At 38.4% G+C, this 17,068-nt stretch overlaps 1 protein-coding gene and 1 non-coding gene across 2 annotated transcripts; both read left to right on the top strand.

Moving 5' to 3' along the window:
• LOC109849167 (40S ribosomal protein Sa-2-like) lies at positions 3,109 to 7,655 on the top strand. The gene is made up of 5 exons (XM_020418980.1): positions 3,109 to 3,357; positions 4,174 to 4,436; positions 4,525 to 4,722; positions 4,893 to 5,094; positions 7,311 to 7,655. The coding sequence occupies exons 1-5, from the start codon at positions 3,231 to 3,233 to the stop codon at positions 7,457 to 7,459; spliced, it is 939 nt and encodes a 312-aa protein (XP_020274569.1). The 5' UTR covers positions 3,109 to 3,230; the 3' UTR covers positions 7,460 to 7,655.
• Positions 15,759 to 15,831, top strand: TRNAA-CGC. The gene has a single exon. It is a non-coding gene; the product is annotated as a tRNA-Ala (tRNA).

Raw genomic sequence — 17,068 nt, 5'->3', positions numbered from 1 at the left:
TAGGGAATCTGTTGGGCCAAAAACCTAACTAAATTCTCCAAAAGTGAGAAATGAGGAAGCTGTTGGAGATGCTCTTAGGGCCCGTTTGTTTGCATTATTTGCAGGCTTTCACCTTCCAAAAATTGTGTCCAAACGGGCTCCTGTAGTTTCACTCGCTTTGCATTTATGTACCCTCAATTATTTTTCGTGGCATTTTATATATATCCTATAAGTTATTTAAAATTGTCACATTGGTATTCTTTATCATGCACGCCGAAGTGGAGGCACGTAGAAAGAGGCTCGAGTGAGGACGCCTTTTGGCTTTGTCCTTCTTGGGAGGGGTCGAGTGAGGACGCCACTTGACTCGTCCTGCATAGAGCCGAGTTGATATGATACATAGTTAATTCAGGACATGTGTCAACTCCTAAAGTGGGATTAACATTTAGTTATTTTTGTGATACAATATTAGCCCCTTTTACTCGAACTTGGGTGGCCGTTTCTAGGTGAAATTAAACCGTCACCTGTTGGGATTCTGAGGTGCATTTATGAGGAGTCATTGATGGAACGCTGTTGACGTGATTTTTTGACATCAGGGGGATCGTGCGCCAACGCTGCTTTAATTTCTGAGCAGGGATTGCGTGACCATTGGAGAGTGGCGCTCCGATTGCTGAGCAATCTCTTCGAATTCCAGAGTTAATTCCATCCATCCATTAGTAATCGAGTCGATCGTTATGATTTCGCCACTTCTCTGCCTACTTGCCTATATATACACTTGCTCTTCTAAGGGATCAGTTCTACTTGCTTTTGAAACCCTAGAACTCTTTGCAACTTGCGCGATTCCTTATCATCCCATCACCTTTGCCAACAATCTCCTTTGAGGCTTGAATCAGTCTGCTTAGAAAGTTTCATTCCAAAGTATATTCGACGTTGCTCGAGACCTACTACGATAGGTAAGACATTCCCAGGGCGCTCACGTTGTTGGTGCTGGAGAAGACTCAGGCCATGTACGACCACAGAGGCAACGTCGCTCCAGTGTATATCAAACACTTGGAGTACAATTTGTGCCTTCCGCTTTATCCTTTCCTCCGCCGAATTTTTGAAGCTTTGGGGGTCTGAACTTCACAGATCAAACTGAACTCTATTACTACACTGGTGGAGTTTGTCGTCATCTGCCATCGGGTGGGAGTCAAGCCGACTCTAAGGATTCTTGGCCATCTGATCTGCATTAAGGTCAGGAAAAACGAAGACCACTTCTACTTCCACAACCTGGGTGGCTTCAAGTTAGTTTCAAACCCTCCCGAGTCGAACAAAGATTGGAAGAAGAAGTTTGTCTGGGTCTTCGGGGCGGATCCAATTTTGGCTTGCTCGGCTTGACCCAGGACCAAGATATTCATTTCTGATTCATTAGATTATGAAATAGAAGGGAAAAAACCATTTAATAATATAAGTAGATATATTCTCACATATCTAAATACTATAATCAATATTGGCATTTCATGCATAGGGGACAAAATAGCACTGAATATTCATGATGACAATAATGAATCTAATTTTGTTTACCATGTGAATTTGACTGTTGCTAATTGGCATCTGCTATTAATATTCATGATAAGAATAATGATAGCTACATCATTTTCTCTTGGGGACTGTTTGGTTGCACACTTTTTGAGGAAATTTTTCTCAAAACATCTGACAATGGCAAATTTATAATTAAAAGTTTTCCAGAGATTTCTGTAAATTGTGTTTGGTTCAACAAAAAATTTACAGAAATATTTTTTATAAAATATCAAAACCTACCAAATTTTACAAAAAGCAATTTCCTCTCAAAATGAGAGGAAATCACCAGAAATCTGACACATACCATATTTAATTAAAAACCTACCAAATCTTGTTATTTTTTATAAAGTTATGAGCTATTTTCTTGTTTTGAACCAAACAAGCAAAGTACAAAAAACAAGAAAATTGGTACTTTTTGATTTCTCAAAACTTTTCCTATAATTTTTTTAAGAAATACAAGGAAATCATATTTTAGGTAGAAAACATTTCCTATAATTTCTAGAAATTGAACCAAACACCCCCTTACACTAATTTTGCGCTGCAGAGGGGAAAATGTAGGCTCTCTTGACAAGTCATCAATTAAAAAAAATTCAAAAAATAGAGCTCACTCTTTTTGTCTCGTAGCATCACTACTATAATTTTAAGAGATTTGAGCGGAAATATATTAAAGCCCTATATAAAGATGTTAAAAATAGTTACAATAGCTTTGATGACATGACATCTGCTCATTAACATGGCTACCCATATCAAAGCCATTGACAAGTTCGTAGCATTATTATGTGGGTGTCATCCATATAAATTGTTACAAGTTTCTGTTAAATCATAGAAAGTAGGTATAAAAAAGTTATATTATTTCTTCCCTTACAGCTTACTAGCCTTAGCTCCTTACCCAGAATAACTAAAGAAATAATCTAAGCACCTTTTACAACGGTGGTAGTCGCGAGCTGCAAACGGACAGGTATTTAGAACTATAGTTGCAGCTATAACGAACTAAACAATTACAACTGGAAAAAAATTGATTCAGTTGCATGTAACTACAGTTGCAACCCCTCCACTTACAATCTACTAAACGCACCCTTACGCACTTGCTGCGTTAGCCTACAATTATCATCTAATCCATGTGTAGCCTGGCACTCTTTGGCGAGAATCGGATCCTCTCATCTATGGGGCTGTTTGGTCCCTGTTTTTGAGGGAAAGACTCTCTTGAAAGCCTGCCAAAAATGCAAAAAGTGTCATTTTTGGCAGGCTTTCAGCCAAAATTGCCTCTAAAAAAGAAGATTTTGGTTGAAAGCCTGCCAAAAAGTGATACTTTTGACACTTTTAGCAGGCTTTCAAGAGAGCATTTCTCTCAAAAACAGGGAACCAAACAACCCCATAACTTCAGTTGCAATTACCATTTAATATTATTTTCAACTTACCCAAATAAATAAATGAGAGAAATTCCATGGGCCCTTATAGCCCATTACTCCTCCGAAGATCAGCCCAAGTCACACTTAGTAGGGGCATATTAGTAACATCACTAATTGTTAGGGCTTTTTTCTGAGACGCTATAAAATCGCAAATCTCTGGCCCCGTTCCCCGCCTCCGGACTTCGACGACGTGAAATCTAAAACCCTAGCCCTAGCGCGCGCGCTCTCCCTCCCTCTCTCTGTCGGCGATCTAGGGTTTTGTTCTCAGTTAGAGACTGTGAAGCCATGGCGACCCGAGCTCTATCGCAAAAGGAGCAGGACATCCAGATGTTGCTCGCCGCCGAGGCCCACCTCGGCACCAAGAACTGCGACTTCCAGATGGAGCGTTACGTTTACAAGCGTAGATCTGATGGTAATGCCAATCTCCTTACCAAATCCAAAGTTTTCTTAAAAAAAAAACCTTTTTTTAGTATTGGTTGTAAAAGTCATCTATTAAGTAATCCACCTCGACAACATGTTGAAAATTTCCGATTTTTGTTTGAAATTGAGTTAGATATTAGTTGGTTAGGAGTTTAAATCAGTTCTTTTGGTCCTTGATTTTGCCGCGCTTAATAATTTTGAGTACATTGTAATCAAGTTAATCGGCGTGACTTCTTTGCTGGCGTCATGCTCATTGTCAAAAGTCCATGTGAGTTTGCATTATCACAAGTGTTGTGAAGTTTAATGGGTAGAATTAGATGGAATGTAACTTCCGGATTCTGATGTTGTCTTCTTTTTACGTGGAAATGTAATTTAGGTTCTGTTTGGTGTCAAAAGGCACATTCTTTTGACTGTAATGTTAGCTCCTTGTTTTAAAGTCGTGAATTAACTCGGCTACGTTTGTCCAGTTGCCCTGAATTCGATATGAGAATTTGGCAAAGATAATTAGCTTGTGATGGTAAATTGTTTTAACGTTTTCGGTGTGTAATCTTATTAACGGGACCTGATTGCTTATAGTCAATTCTATACCAAATCTATCAGAAAAAGATATTACAAGCAATATCTCTAGATAATTGCTGTTGTTTGTATGCAGATGTATAATAACGAGTCATTTGTAAAGATGATATGTTCCTTTATGAGTTTACTGACTTTTACTTTTGATACAATTTTAGGAGAATAACATTTTTGGGAAAACAATCTATAGTTTTATATGGTGTTATATCTCAACATTTTCATTGTATTAACTCAGGTATCTACATCATCAATCTCGGAAAAACTTGGGAGAAGCTTCAGCTTGCCGCCCGGGTTATTGTCGCCATTGAGAACCCCCAGGATATAATTGTGCAATCCGCAAGGCCATATGGCCAGAGAGCTGTCCTGAAGTTTGCACAATACACCGGTGCTCATCCCATAGCAGGGAGGCACACACCCGGAACCTTCACGAATCAAATGCAGACATCATTTAGTGAGCCTCGCCTTCTCATCCTCACTGACCCTAGAACTGACCACCAGGTGAAGTTCTCATTTTGAATTATTCATGATTGTATTTTTTTTGAGATCCTTTAGTCCATTATTTTAATGACGCAAAGATTGTGTGCAGCCCATCAAGGAATCTGCTCTTGGAAACATCCCTACTATTGCTTTCTGTGACACTGATTCCCCGATGCGATTTGTTGATATTGGCATTCCAGCCAACAACAAAGGGAAGCACAGTATTGGTTGTCTTTTCTGGTTGTTGGCCAGGATGGTGCTTCAGATGCGTGGCACAATTGCTCCTGCACACAAGTGGGAAGTGATGGTAAGATAAAATTGCTGGTCTTTGTTACTTCTGCAAAGATATGCTAGATGGTTTTGTTTTTAGTTCTTCTCGCTCTCAGATTACGATCATGGTTCGGCCAAATCTATGTATATTTGTGTTCTTTGTTTTTTGTTTTGACCAGTTTATATCTTTATATTTCTATTGGGCAGGTCGATCTGTTCTTCTATAGAGAACCTGAAGAGGCCAAAGAACAGGAAGAAGCAGAGGCTCCGGTGGCTCCTGATTATGGTGCTGTGACTGAGTTCACAGGCATGGGTGGAGCTGACCAGTGGACTTCTGACAAATGGGCAGACATGGGAGCTGGTGCCCCTGTCTCTTCAGTTCCTGCTGGTGACTGGCCTGCTGCTCCAGGTTAGCTCTTGCCAACTGTTGATTTTTGATGTCCATAGTTTTCTTGTACTGGTTTATTAAGATCATTATGGCAACATATTTTCAGAGTGTTAGTTATAATAGCAACATACTTTCAAAAGCCTTAAGGTGATTTCTAACTGTACCATAACAAGGTATTTCTTACTTCATTCAGTAAGATATGGTAGTATGCACGTTCATTGTGCATAATTCCGCATTCAAGATACCACAGACATAATCTGCAATTAAAATCCATTTGTGCTCTGTGGACTACGATTTCAATCACACTAGATCTCTGAAGTTCGCTAGTGCTGTACAAAGATGTCCAACATTATATTCTGAAGTTCTTACCTGAAGATGTTGAATGGAAATTTATCCGAAGGCATAAAAATGTCTATAACACTACTAATTTTTTAATTACAGAATTCACTGTGAATAACATGGAAATAGAAGTAGTTAACAGAATACCAATGTTTTATAAAGCTTCCGCCTAGGCCTAGATGGTACGTAGGCCGCCTAGGCTCAGCCCACCTAGAGCTTGACAGTGCCTACTGCCTAGGCTCTGCCTAGCGCTTTCTCTAACCTTGTAGAATGTCATTGATGACAGCAAACACAATTAAAGGATATCCATTGTTTAGAAGAAATGTTCTGTTGATGCTTGCTTAATATCCTAACAAGGCTCATGTTCGTACCACGGTAGATTTGTTTATTTACTAGTATTTCTTCATGGATGATTAAACTTATTATTACTAATTGATAATATCACTATCGATTTATTGTCTGCGCCACCAACCCTGAGCACGATATTATTGTGGACAAATTTTTGAAAACAACCCATTTGCAAAATTAATGAGCAAAATCGACCTTTTTTAAAAAGAAGAAGCAAAATCGACCCTTTTCATCACAACTCAGATGAAAAGGGTCGATTTTGCTGTAGCAGTTTTTTCAAACTACACGGGACTAGTAGTCTCGTGTAGTTAAGGCATGCTAATTGTGGATTAGCATGCAAATCAAATGGACGGGACTAGTAGTCCCGTCCATTTCATCGTGAAAGGCCTCAAAGGCCCAACTCTCTGGCACGCTCCCCATCGTCTCCACCCTCGTCCCACTGACGACCACAGGATCCGGCCTCCGCTCCCCCAAAGCACATTTCTAGTCCGTTCCCTACACCACAGTCCTTCGAGCTCCGCCTGCCCTCGTCCTCTTGATCATGTCCTCTAAATCCGAATCGTCTGAAAGCGCATAGGCACCAATGCATCTCCTCCGCCATTGAGTGTTGGCTCTGCTGCCATCTTCAGAGCCCAGTCTGCCAGCCTGTGCTTTGTCCTCCACTTGTCTTCACAAACCACCCGGCCGCCCGCTCGCTTCTGGCTGCCAACGCCTACCCCCTCTGTCGGGCGTGATCAGCTCGCTCGGCCGCCGCCTCTTACTTCACAATTGCCACTTTGTGACCTCTCCTATGTACCTCACCTCCTTTTCACGCCGCGCCCCCCCGTAGCTGGGCTCATCCTCTGGAGAGCCTCTTGTTTTCGCTCTCAGCTCATGGAGGGTCTTCGAAGTGGCTTCTTGAGGTCGAAGTGGTGGGGCAAACTTGCAGTAGCAGAGCGGAGCAGACGTAGGGGGAGGGGTTCCTGGAGAGCAGACCCAGCTGTGCGCGGGGGAAGGTGGCTGTAGGTGGAGATGGCGTCGACGGCGGCTGTGAAGAGCTCGGCGCAACAGCGGCGGAGGGCGAGGCGAGACGCACGAAGCGTGGGGGCGGCTGCGTTGTGCGAGTGCCCCAGCGACGACGACCTTCTGCTGGGGGGGAAGAAAATAATACGCCGGTGCGTGGGCGGCTCCGGGAAGCATGGCTCGATCTAGGGCTCGCAGGGGGACGGGTGCGGGTTGGAGGGAGATGGGGAAACTGATGGGTTTGGTGTGGGTGGGGGTGCAACATGCCTTAACTAAACGGGACTAGTAGTCCCGTGTAGTTCAAAAACACCCTGATAGCAAAATCATCCTTTTTCATTTTAGTTGTGATGAAAAGGGTCGATTTTCCTCTTTTTTTGTGAGAAGGTAGATTTTGCTCATTAATTTTGCAAAAGGGTTGTTTTCAAAAATTTGTCCTATTATTAGTTACAGAACTGGACTAGAATCCAAGTATTGCTCTCCCGAAACGATCCTTTTTTGATATATTGATAAATTTGTTTCTGCTCTTCTTTCCCCCTTTTTGTGAATAGCTCCAGTAGTGGGTGATGGATGGGATGCTGCTGTTGCTCCTTGCCTGCCTGGTCGTACCTGCCGGTTGGCTTGGAAGCTGCACCCCCATCTGCTACAGGCTGGGAATAGATCTTTAGTTTTCATGGTGAATTGGGGTCTGGCTTTATAAAGATCGTTTAGATGTTGCGTGAAAATTGTTATTGTTTTATTTAGTTTTCCACTTTTAGGCTGCTGAACTGTTTTTACTCCTTCATTGGTTGTATCTTTTCTCTTTCTTTTTCTCTTGAAAACATGGATAAGAGTAAATTTTGTTATGTTTGGCATCATGGTTGTCTTAATGTGTAATTTTATTTTTTTCCCTTAGATTTTTGTTAACCTTTGAGTAAATTTTTGGTTGTTTTATCTTTTTAAGATTGGTATGGTCTTTACATGACCTCTACAGGTTCGTACAAGACAGCTGTGTTGTGGAAAAAAAATTACCTAATAAATAATTTATTCTTTCTCCATATGACCTGCATCCCCAATTAAATAAGCTATACAAATATGTCCATTACACTGAGGATGGACGAAATCTCGCTCGTGTATGCTGGTGAAGTTGCTCTTTGTCACAGCATTGCGTCCACGGGGAATAAAATTACATGAACAGCCGGTAATACACTTTAATTTCAGTAGTAAAAGACATCTCCATGCAAAACCCAATCAACTCCTTGAAAACTTTTTATTTTTGGAGGTTATACCTCAAACTTTTTTTCGCTAACAGTTAAAAGTAACTAATTAACACTGGAAATTAAATTGGTTTAACGTTATGGGTTATGAAGGGGTGATCATGTTTTATTGTGACAGCTTTAATATCTGCTTAATGTTGATTTTATGTCCAAACGGACAAATCGGATCATTCTGTAGTGCAAAAATTGTTCTAGTAACTAGTTTCCACCTCACTGGCAAATTTACCTCTTTGAATGACAGCTTTAATCCTGTTGCGAGTGCTGTTAAGGCGCTCCGGCGGAGGAGGAGATGCGGTGGTGAGTTGTGAGGTTGTGCTGTTTGAGCATTTGATTTGGATGCTTGAGACTGGAGGGGGTGATCAGGATATATTGGGATCCTCTACTAATGCATAGTGTTCCTAATATCTCCTAATAAAGAGATTTTAGCCTTTGATTTATCAATCAAATGCCAAGATCTCATCCTTATCCTCCCACTACTTTTTCTCATGAGGAGATCTTAGCATTTGATTGATAAATCAAAGGTCAAGATCCCATTAGGAGATATTAGAAACCTCCTTATTAGTAGAGGATCCATCAGGATTATGAGCGTGTTGATGACTTGGTCGAGTATTATGAGTGTTGATATGAAATTTTTTCCTTTTGTGGGCGGTGAGTCACTGCGGAGGAGGGGAATGAGAGGGCACGCACGTTAGGGGTAGAAGTGTAATTTTGCGGTGGATGAGGATTCCGTTTTTGTAATCGCGCGCAAATGTTGGTTTTGGTTTACTATAGTGTATGTAAATGTGAGTTTCGGCAATTATTTTTGTTTGTTTTCCTTTTTTGTTATTAGGAGCACAAAGAGTTTTGTGTACATTCATTTGGTAGATTAATGCCTTTTATCATTTTTATTCTGATCATGCGACTGGGCAAACTAGAAATGTGAGCTCACAATAATTCCACGTTTATTCATCAGAAATGCACTTCATGTAACTATATATGTAAACTATTTTATTAACCCTTACACATTCCATAGAAGATTATTAAGTTTCGGGTTTGGTTAATATGTCATGTAGAAATTACTTGGCTTTTGCTTGCAGTAATTGATAAAGATTAAATTATCTGCCAGCTTAACGATAGAGAAGTACCAGCATTATACATAAGTACGATGGTGTAACATGTTTGGTTGGTTTCTTGGAAGCCAAAAAAAAAAAGAGGTGACATCTCATCTTTATTCTTAGTTGCAAGATGAGAATCAATCAAAGCAAAAGAAACTATTATACAAAACATATTTTCTATAATGGGTTTCTATGATTTTTTGGGCAACCACATAGGTTTTGTGAATAAGGATTAACGTGAAGTTGTCAAATAAGCAACCAAAGATTTTGCAGCACATAATCTCCACAGGACCTTTTTTCTGCCTTTTGGGTCCACAGGACCTTTTTTCTGCCTTTTGGGAATCTGTTGAAAGTCCAATTAGCAACCAATTTAAAGCTCGAAACTGGACACTCAGACAATTTTTATTCAATATAGGGTTTTCAACATTATATCATACTAGTATAATTGCTATAAAATAAGGAGCTGATCGTTGAATTAATAAGTATAAATTGTAAATAATTGGTAGATAGTGGTGCTAGGAATTTTATGGAGATTAATCTGCGGAATTAAACACTAAACAAATAACGGCGCCAATGAAAATACTACACGCAAGCAAACATCAAAATTTAACGTGGTTTGGCAAATCGTGCCTACGTCCACGGGGCAATCCAGAGAGCAATATTTCACTATTAATCGAGAGTACAATCTCTCAAAGTTACACCCGAATTTGAGGATCAAATCACAAAGAGAAAAATACAGCGTTACCTCTAAAGCACCAAAACCCTAAAACCCATCTCACCACACATCTCCAATTCCCGCCGAGAAACTAACACTGTACCCTCGATGACGTCGTCGTTCTGAATACAATGGCTTTTAAATCACTATAATCAGACAACTAAGCTATCCGGAATCTCAACTTCTCGTGGTACTCTTCACGTGCCCAATTCCTTTAATAAAGGAATTTTATCCCTAAATCCTCCTTTCCTATTCAAATTATGAATAGGTCCCTCAAATCATTTTCTTAGTAGGATACAACCAATTTGACCTAGTTCTTGTGGGCCCCAATTTGGATGGACCCACAACAAACTTTCCCTCCAGCCCAATGAGGGGTATACCAACCTGTAACTCCTCATCGGGAGTTCTTGCCAGCCAATCGCCGACATAACTCGGTCTTCTCTCTAGAAACAATCTTCATTAAAAAATCTGTTGGATTTTTATCTGTGTGAATCTTTTGTAGCTTCAGCTACTCTTTCTCACCAGTTTCTCTAAGCCAATCACATCAATGTGTTTTGTCCTGGATTGAAATATAGAATTCTTGCTCAAATCAAAAGCACTTTGACTATCAATAAACATTTGATAATTGTCCTGCTGCAAACCTAACTTCTACAGAAATCTTCTCAACCAAACAATCTCCTTGCCAGCTTCTGTAACTGCAATATATTCCGTCTTTGTTATAGATAAAACAACATATTTCTGTAACCTTGATTGCCAAGATACGACTCTCCCTACAAAAGTAAACAATCAACTTGAGGTGGACTTCCTGTGATCGAGATCACCTGCTATGTCCTTATTTGCAAAACCATGTAATATTGCTTTCGAACCTCTAAAACTTAAACATAATCTGGAACTGTCTTTTAAATATTTTAAGGTCTTATTTACACCTTCTCAATGAACTTCCCTGGATTGAAAAGAAAACTGCTCACAACGCCAACTATATGAGCTATATCTGGCTGAGTGCAAATTGTGACATACATCAAACTCCCTACAGCTGAAGAGTAAGGAATATTCTTCATCTCATTCTTTTCCTCATCTGTAGTCCGGAAAAACTTCTTGCTAAGCTTCAAATGACCTGTAAGAGGAGTACCGACTGACTTGACATCTTTTATGTTAAACTATCAAGCAACAATTCGACATATTTCTCCTGTGATAATCATAGCTTCCTAGATTTCCTATCACGAGCAATATCCATACCAAGAATATGTTGTGCCGAGCCCAAATCCTTCATGTCAAAGGATTTAAATAACTTCTTCTTCAGCGCACTGATCATTTAACTCTCTTGACCAACAATCAACATATCGTTCACATAAAGTAAAAGGATAATAAAGCTAGAATTTGAAAATCTCCTGAAATATACACACGAATCTGTAATTATCCTCTGGTAGTCATAACTCAACATGAAAGAATCAAATTCCTTGTACCACTGCCTGAGTGCCTGCTTCAAACCATAGAGGCTCTTCTTCAACCTGCAAATGATGTGTTCTTTTCCCTTCACTTCAAAACCCTTCGGCTGCTCCATGTAGATCTCCTCCTCTAAATCACCATGAAAAAATACAGTCTTTACATCAAACTACTCAATCTTAAGGTCCAAACTAGCTGCTAACCCCAAGATAACTCTAATGGACGTCATCTTCACAACCGATAAGAAAATCTCATCAAAATCAATGTCATTTTCTCTTCCTTCATAGCCTAGAACCATCTATCCTTATCTTTATGAGCATATGCCTCCTGAAATCTCTCTGGCTCCCCCTCTTATGTCAGTAAAGAATACTCTGAAAGAGAATATCTTATGGATGGTCGGTGCTCTCTAGCTGATCTCCTAAGTTGTGGCTCTATAATCTCCTATTGCTGGTAATGCTCTCCCTACTGAGGAACCTCCTGCTCGTGATCCTGATCACTATCTCCTTGTTCTGGTATCTGACCATCATCATCAACACCATTATTATACACCTGCTCTGTATCTATAGGATGCAACTATACTAGAGATAAAACAGTGTCATATCTGTAATCTCACTAGCAACACTCTCTGACTGCTCTGCTCTCCTAAGATCTACAATAGTCTGGTCCTCCTAAAAAATCACATTTGCTAGTTTGATAATTCATCTCTTTTCTAGATCCCATAGGTTGTAGTCGAACTCATCTTCTCCGTAACCAATAAAGATGCAAGGAGCTGCCCTATCATCAAGCTTTTGCCTCTTCTCCTTTGGAATGTGTGCGAACGCCTTATAACTAAATACCTTCAGATAAGAGTAGGAAATATCTCTTCCGGACCAAACCCTCTCTGAATTATCAAAACTCAAAGGAACTGAAGGAGACTTGTTGATTTGTAGCATGCAGTGTGAACAACTTCGGCCCAAAAACTCTTAGGTAACTTCATCATCTTCAACATGCATCTGACTTTCTCCACAATGGTCCTGTTGTACCTCTCTATAACTCCATTATGCTACGGTGTGCCAGACTCTGTCCTCTGATGCCGAGTATCATACTTGGTGTAATAATCTCTAAACTCAATATAAATGTACTCTATTCCATTATCGGTGCAAAAACACTTCAATTTCTTTCCTGTCTGCCTCTCCACCATAGCATGAAACTGCTGAAAGACTGAAAATACCAAATCCTTTGTCCTCAACATGAAGACCCACATCTTTCGCGATGCATCATCAATAAATATAGCAAAATACTTATTGCCACCCAATGACTCCACCTCGATAGGACCACAAACATCAGAATAAATCAAATCCAGCATATTATATTTTCTTTTAGAAAGCTTACTAAAAGAAACTCTATGTTGTTTGCCAAATAAACAATAATCACAAGAGGTGAATGATAAACCTTTAGCAAAGGGAATGAGAGACTTCTTCGCCAATAACTGCAACCCCTTCTCGCTCATGTGCCTGAGCCTCCTATGCCACAAGCTGAGAGTGTCACCGTTTTAAGCCACGCTCAAAGAATCATATGAAGCATTCACTTGAGTCTTGTATAAATTACAATATACACTTTTTCTAGCCACCACAAGAGAGTCTTTGGTGATTTTATATTTCCCTCCACCAAATTGAATTTCATATTCCATTCGGTCCAAAGTAAGACCCGCAATTAAGTTGAGCTACAAATTGAGAACATGTTGCACATTCTTCAAGACCAATGTGCATCCGATATCTGTCTGCAAGTGTATATCACCAAGTCCCATATTCTTCGAGTAGCTAGTATTACCCATCTTCACATTGCCAAAATTACCTGCTTTATACGATGTGAAAAGGTCTCGATTGGAGGTAGCATGACATGTAGCTAATGTATCCACTATCCACTCAAACTTCTGACTTGTAACATGCATACAATCTTCTTCTCTGAAGATGAGAATAACATCGATGTCAGACAAAGTAGTTGTAGTATCACCATCTTCTTTTTTCTTCTCATATTTCTTTTCATCTTTGTTCCCAACTTGCTCTTTCTTCCATGGCCAACAATTCGTCTTGATATGACCCGACTTCCCACAATGAAAGCAACCTCTCCCTTTATACTTTGATCTGCCTTTGGATGCGCCACGACCTTTGGACTGGTCCATGTACTTGCTCTTGCCCCTGTTCTCTACGACAAGTGCATGTGAGTTATCTGTGCCTGTAGACTTCCTCTGAGTTTTCTCATTAAATAAATTACTAGTAATGTTTATTGATAACACACCATCTAGAGCTATGTTATTAACCGTCACAACCAGTGTCTCCCAATTGTCTGGCAAAGAACCCAATAGCAAAAAAAGCTTGTAACTCATCATCAATAGTCATCTTCATAGTAGCTAATTGATTAATTAAGTTCTTGAACTCATTCAAGTGCCCTGCTATGTTGATTCCTTATTTAACTTTAAGTTTATCAACCGTCTCATAATAAACGCTTTTTTTCTCACGGTCTTCTGCTCGTAGAGATCCTCAATCTTCTTCTAAAGAGACTTCACATTAGTCTCACCTGATACATGATGAAACACACTAACGTCGATCCACATCCGAATATAACCGATCCCCTTTCTATGTTGTTTCTCCCATTCTTTATCAATCGTTTTTTTGGCTTAGCTTCATCTCCCTCAATAGGATCATGTAAATCTTTACCATATAGAATATCTTTCATCTTGGACTTTCATACTTGTCAATTGAAACCATCCAATTTCATCATTGTGCCAAAACTCTTCATCTTTTCCATCCCAAAAGCATGCCTCGAACCAGAGCTCTGATGCCACTTGTCAAGAATTTTATATAGATCAATCTGCGGAATTAAAGACTAAACAAATAACGACTCTAATGAAAATACTACACACAAGCAAATACCAAGATTTAACATGGTTCAGTAAAATCGTGCCTACGTCCACATGGCAATCTAGAGAGAAATATTTCACTATCAATCGAGAGTACAATTCCTCAAAGTTACACTCGAACTTGAGGATCAAATCACAAAGAGAAAAATACAACTTTACCTCTAGGACACTAAAACTCTAAAACCCGTCTCACCATAAATCTTTAACTTCTGGCGAGAAATCAACACTGTACCCTCGACGACATCGTCGTTCTGAAGATAACGACTTTTGAATCACTGCAATCGGATAACCGAGCTGTACGAAATCTCAATTGTTCTCTCTCTCCCATCTAAATCTGCGCAGCCCTCTACAAACTCTCAAGTTACTGTTCATCCAAAAAAACAAATATAATGATACTCTTCACGTGCCCAATTCCTTTAATAAAGAAATTTTATCCCTAAGTCCTGTTATTCTTCAGGTGCCCAATTCCTTTAATAAAGAAATCTTATCCCTAAGTCCTCCTTTTCTATTCAAATTATAAGCAGGTCTCTCAAATACTTTTCTTAGTAGGATACAACCAATTTGACATAGTTTTTGTGGGCCCTAATTAGGCTGGACCCACAACAAGTTGAGGTTTTTTTAATACTCCAGACGACAAAACTCTTCTTACCTTGTACGGTTTGGAGTATATGATATGTATAATTGCTAACATGAAAATGGGTGAACATTCCTACTATTTTGTGTTTTTTGAAATAAAGGTTGTTCCTCTCATTTCACTAATTTCATTAGGACCTAGTTCAACAACAATAAACACAATTTTCTCCTCATTATTTCGAGTCTCGTAGGTTATCTTTTTTTTTAACAACCAAGTATGATATTTCCTCAAACAAAGTAACCATGATTTATGTAATTCCCGATTACCACAAGGAAGCTAGAGTAGTACTCATTAGTAGTTCTTGTTGGATTAAAATCTACAGGGAAAAAGATCCTAAAAAGAGCCGGGATGCATGTACTTTCAATCAGTACAAACAGCACATAATATCAGTGCAAACAATATCAGTTAAAATATCAACACAAACTGAATATGGTTTCGGTACAAACAGTTGAAATATTAGTGTAAACAAAATATTGTATAATTCAATACAATCAACCAGGGTCTGGACATTTGAGAACACATGGCATGTCTCCAAGAAAACAGGTACATATATACATGATTCTATTACCAATGTGAAGTCCCTCTCTCGTGTAAAGCATCAAATTGTTTGATCCTCTATTTGGCTTGTATTCAAGTGATCCATTCAAAGTTGCATTCGTGCAATGAACCTTGACTAGGGAATTAAGGAGGGGGGAGACAAAGTGAAGGGATGGAGAAAATGAGTTATCATTGATTTAGTGGTATTAATTTGGGTTTGGGTTATTGTGGTTGGAAGAAGAATATTGTGATTTGTGAGGTCGGAAGTGGGGGCCATATTAACGTGATGTTGGATCTCTTCTCTTGGTCATGTGTTGGTTGCTTTATGATTTTTCTCTTTTTATTCAAAAGCATTAAGGCTGGAAAAAAAGGAATTTAGCATTTAAAATCACAAAGATTAAGAAAATGTGGATATCAATGAGGGGATGTAGCTCATATGGTAGAGCGCTCGCTTCGCATGCGAGAGGCACGGGGTTCGATTCCCCGCATCTCCAGTCATTTCGCTTTTTGTAATCCTTTTTTAAGGATTTATACAATGCTTATTAGTTCGTTATTTTTTTTTCTTTCACTCTAGGTATTGACATGGATAAGGGGAGAAATGTATTATAATACTGATTTATTTTGCAAATACATAAAATATTGTTTATTGTTGTATTTTGCATATGCAATACTAGTTTCTTTTTCCAACTCTAGGTGTTGATATGGCTGAGGAAAGAAATGAATACAGTAGTTTATTTTGCAAATGCATAAAATATTTTTAATCGGATAATTTACTTATCGTTTGTTACGAACCATTCAAACTCAGACTGAATAGAGATACGAATGAGATTCATGTCAATTGCATTTAACTAAGTTCTGTATTAACTTTTTGCCAAAAAAAAGAAAAAAAAAGAGCTCAATATTAACAGTCAACTACCTCTATTTTACCTTGACTAACAGCACTTAACCTTTTGGAGTTACTTAATATTTGTACAATATATATAATAGCATTTCACAATTAATATTTTTCAAAGCATTTTTCTAGACATGCATAACTCGTGCTCAAGCAGCTAATCTATATCTATACTATTTATAAAAGAGAATATGGGTGTCAAAACTTTTGACTTCCTATTTTGCTCTTCTTAATATTTATAATTCCTATGTTTGATAATTCCTCAATTCACTTAATTAATGATCCCTTATCCCTCATCCACTAGCAATAATTCAATGCATAAATATTTTATTAGAAATTTTAATGCATAAGTTTTTTATTATGAAAGTCAAAGCATAAGTTACTCAATTCAAGAATCTTCCCTCATTTGTTTTCTTCTTTTACAATTATTTTTAAATTTGTGTGTTAGTTGTATAAAATTGACTGTATATAAATTTGATGGTTATATACACATACACATATATAAACTATATAATATGATTGCTTTACGACAAATAAATAACATACATTGATAAATAATAATATAACATATAAAATAATAGTTCATAAAAAATATTTTAAAATAATATTAAACAAATTACAAATAGAATCTACAAAAAATTTTAATTTTATATAATTAAACATATTAATATTATATTTATCGGAAGGTGCATAAACCCTTCAAGTCAAACTAATATTGTTGACGACACAAAAGATAAAAGATTCATCTTTTTTTTTAATCTTTGACCGCATAAAGTGCATCTTTCAATAATGCACATGTCCCGTTGTTACTGTATGACACTAAAATTTCTCTTTTGTAA

This window comes from Asparagus officinalis, chromosome 7 (genome assembly GCF_001876935.1).
Source record: "Asparagus officinalis chromosome 7, Aspof.V1, whole genome shotgun sequence".
NCBI classification, from domain to species: Eukaryota; Viridiplantae; Streptophyta; class Magnoliopsida; order Asparagales; family Asparagaceae; genus Asparagus; species Asparagus officinalis.
The sequence above is the reverse complement of the archived record's forward strand: the minus strand, read 5'-3'. Positions and strand labels throughout refer to the sequence as shown.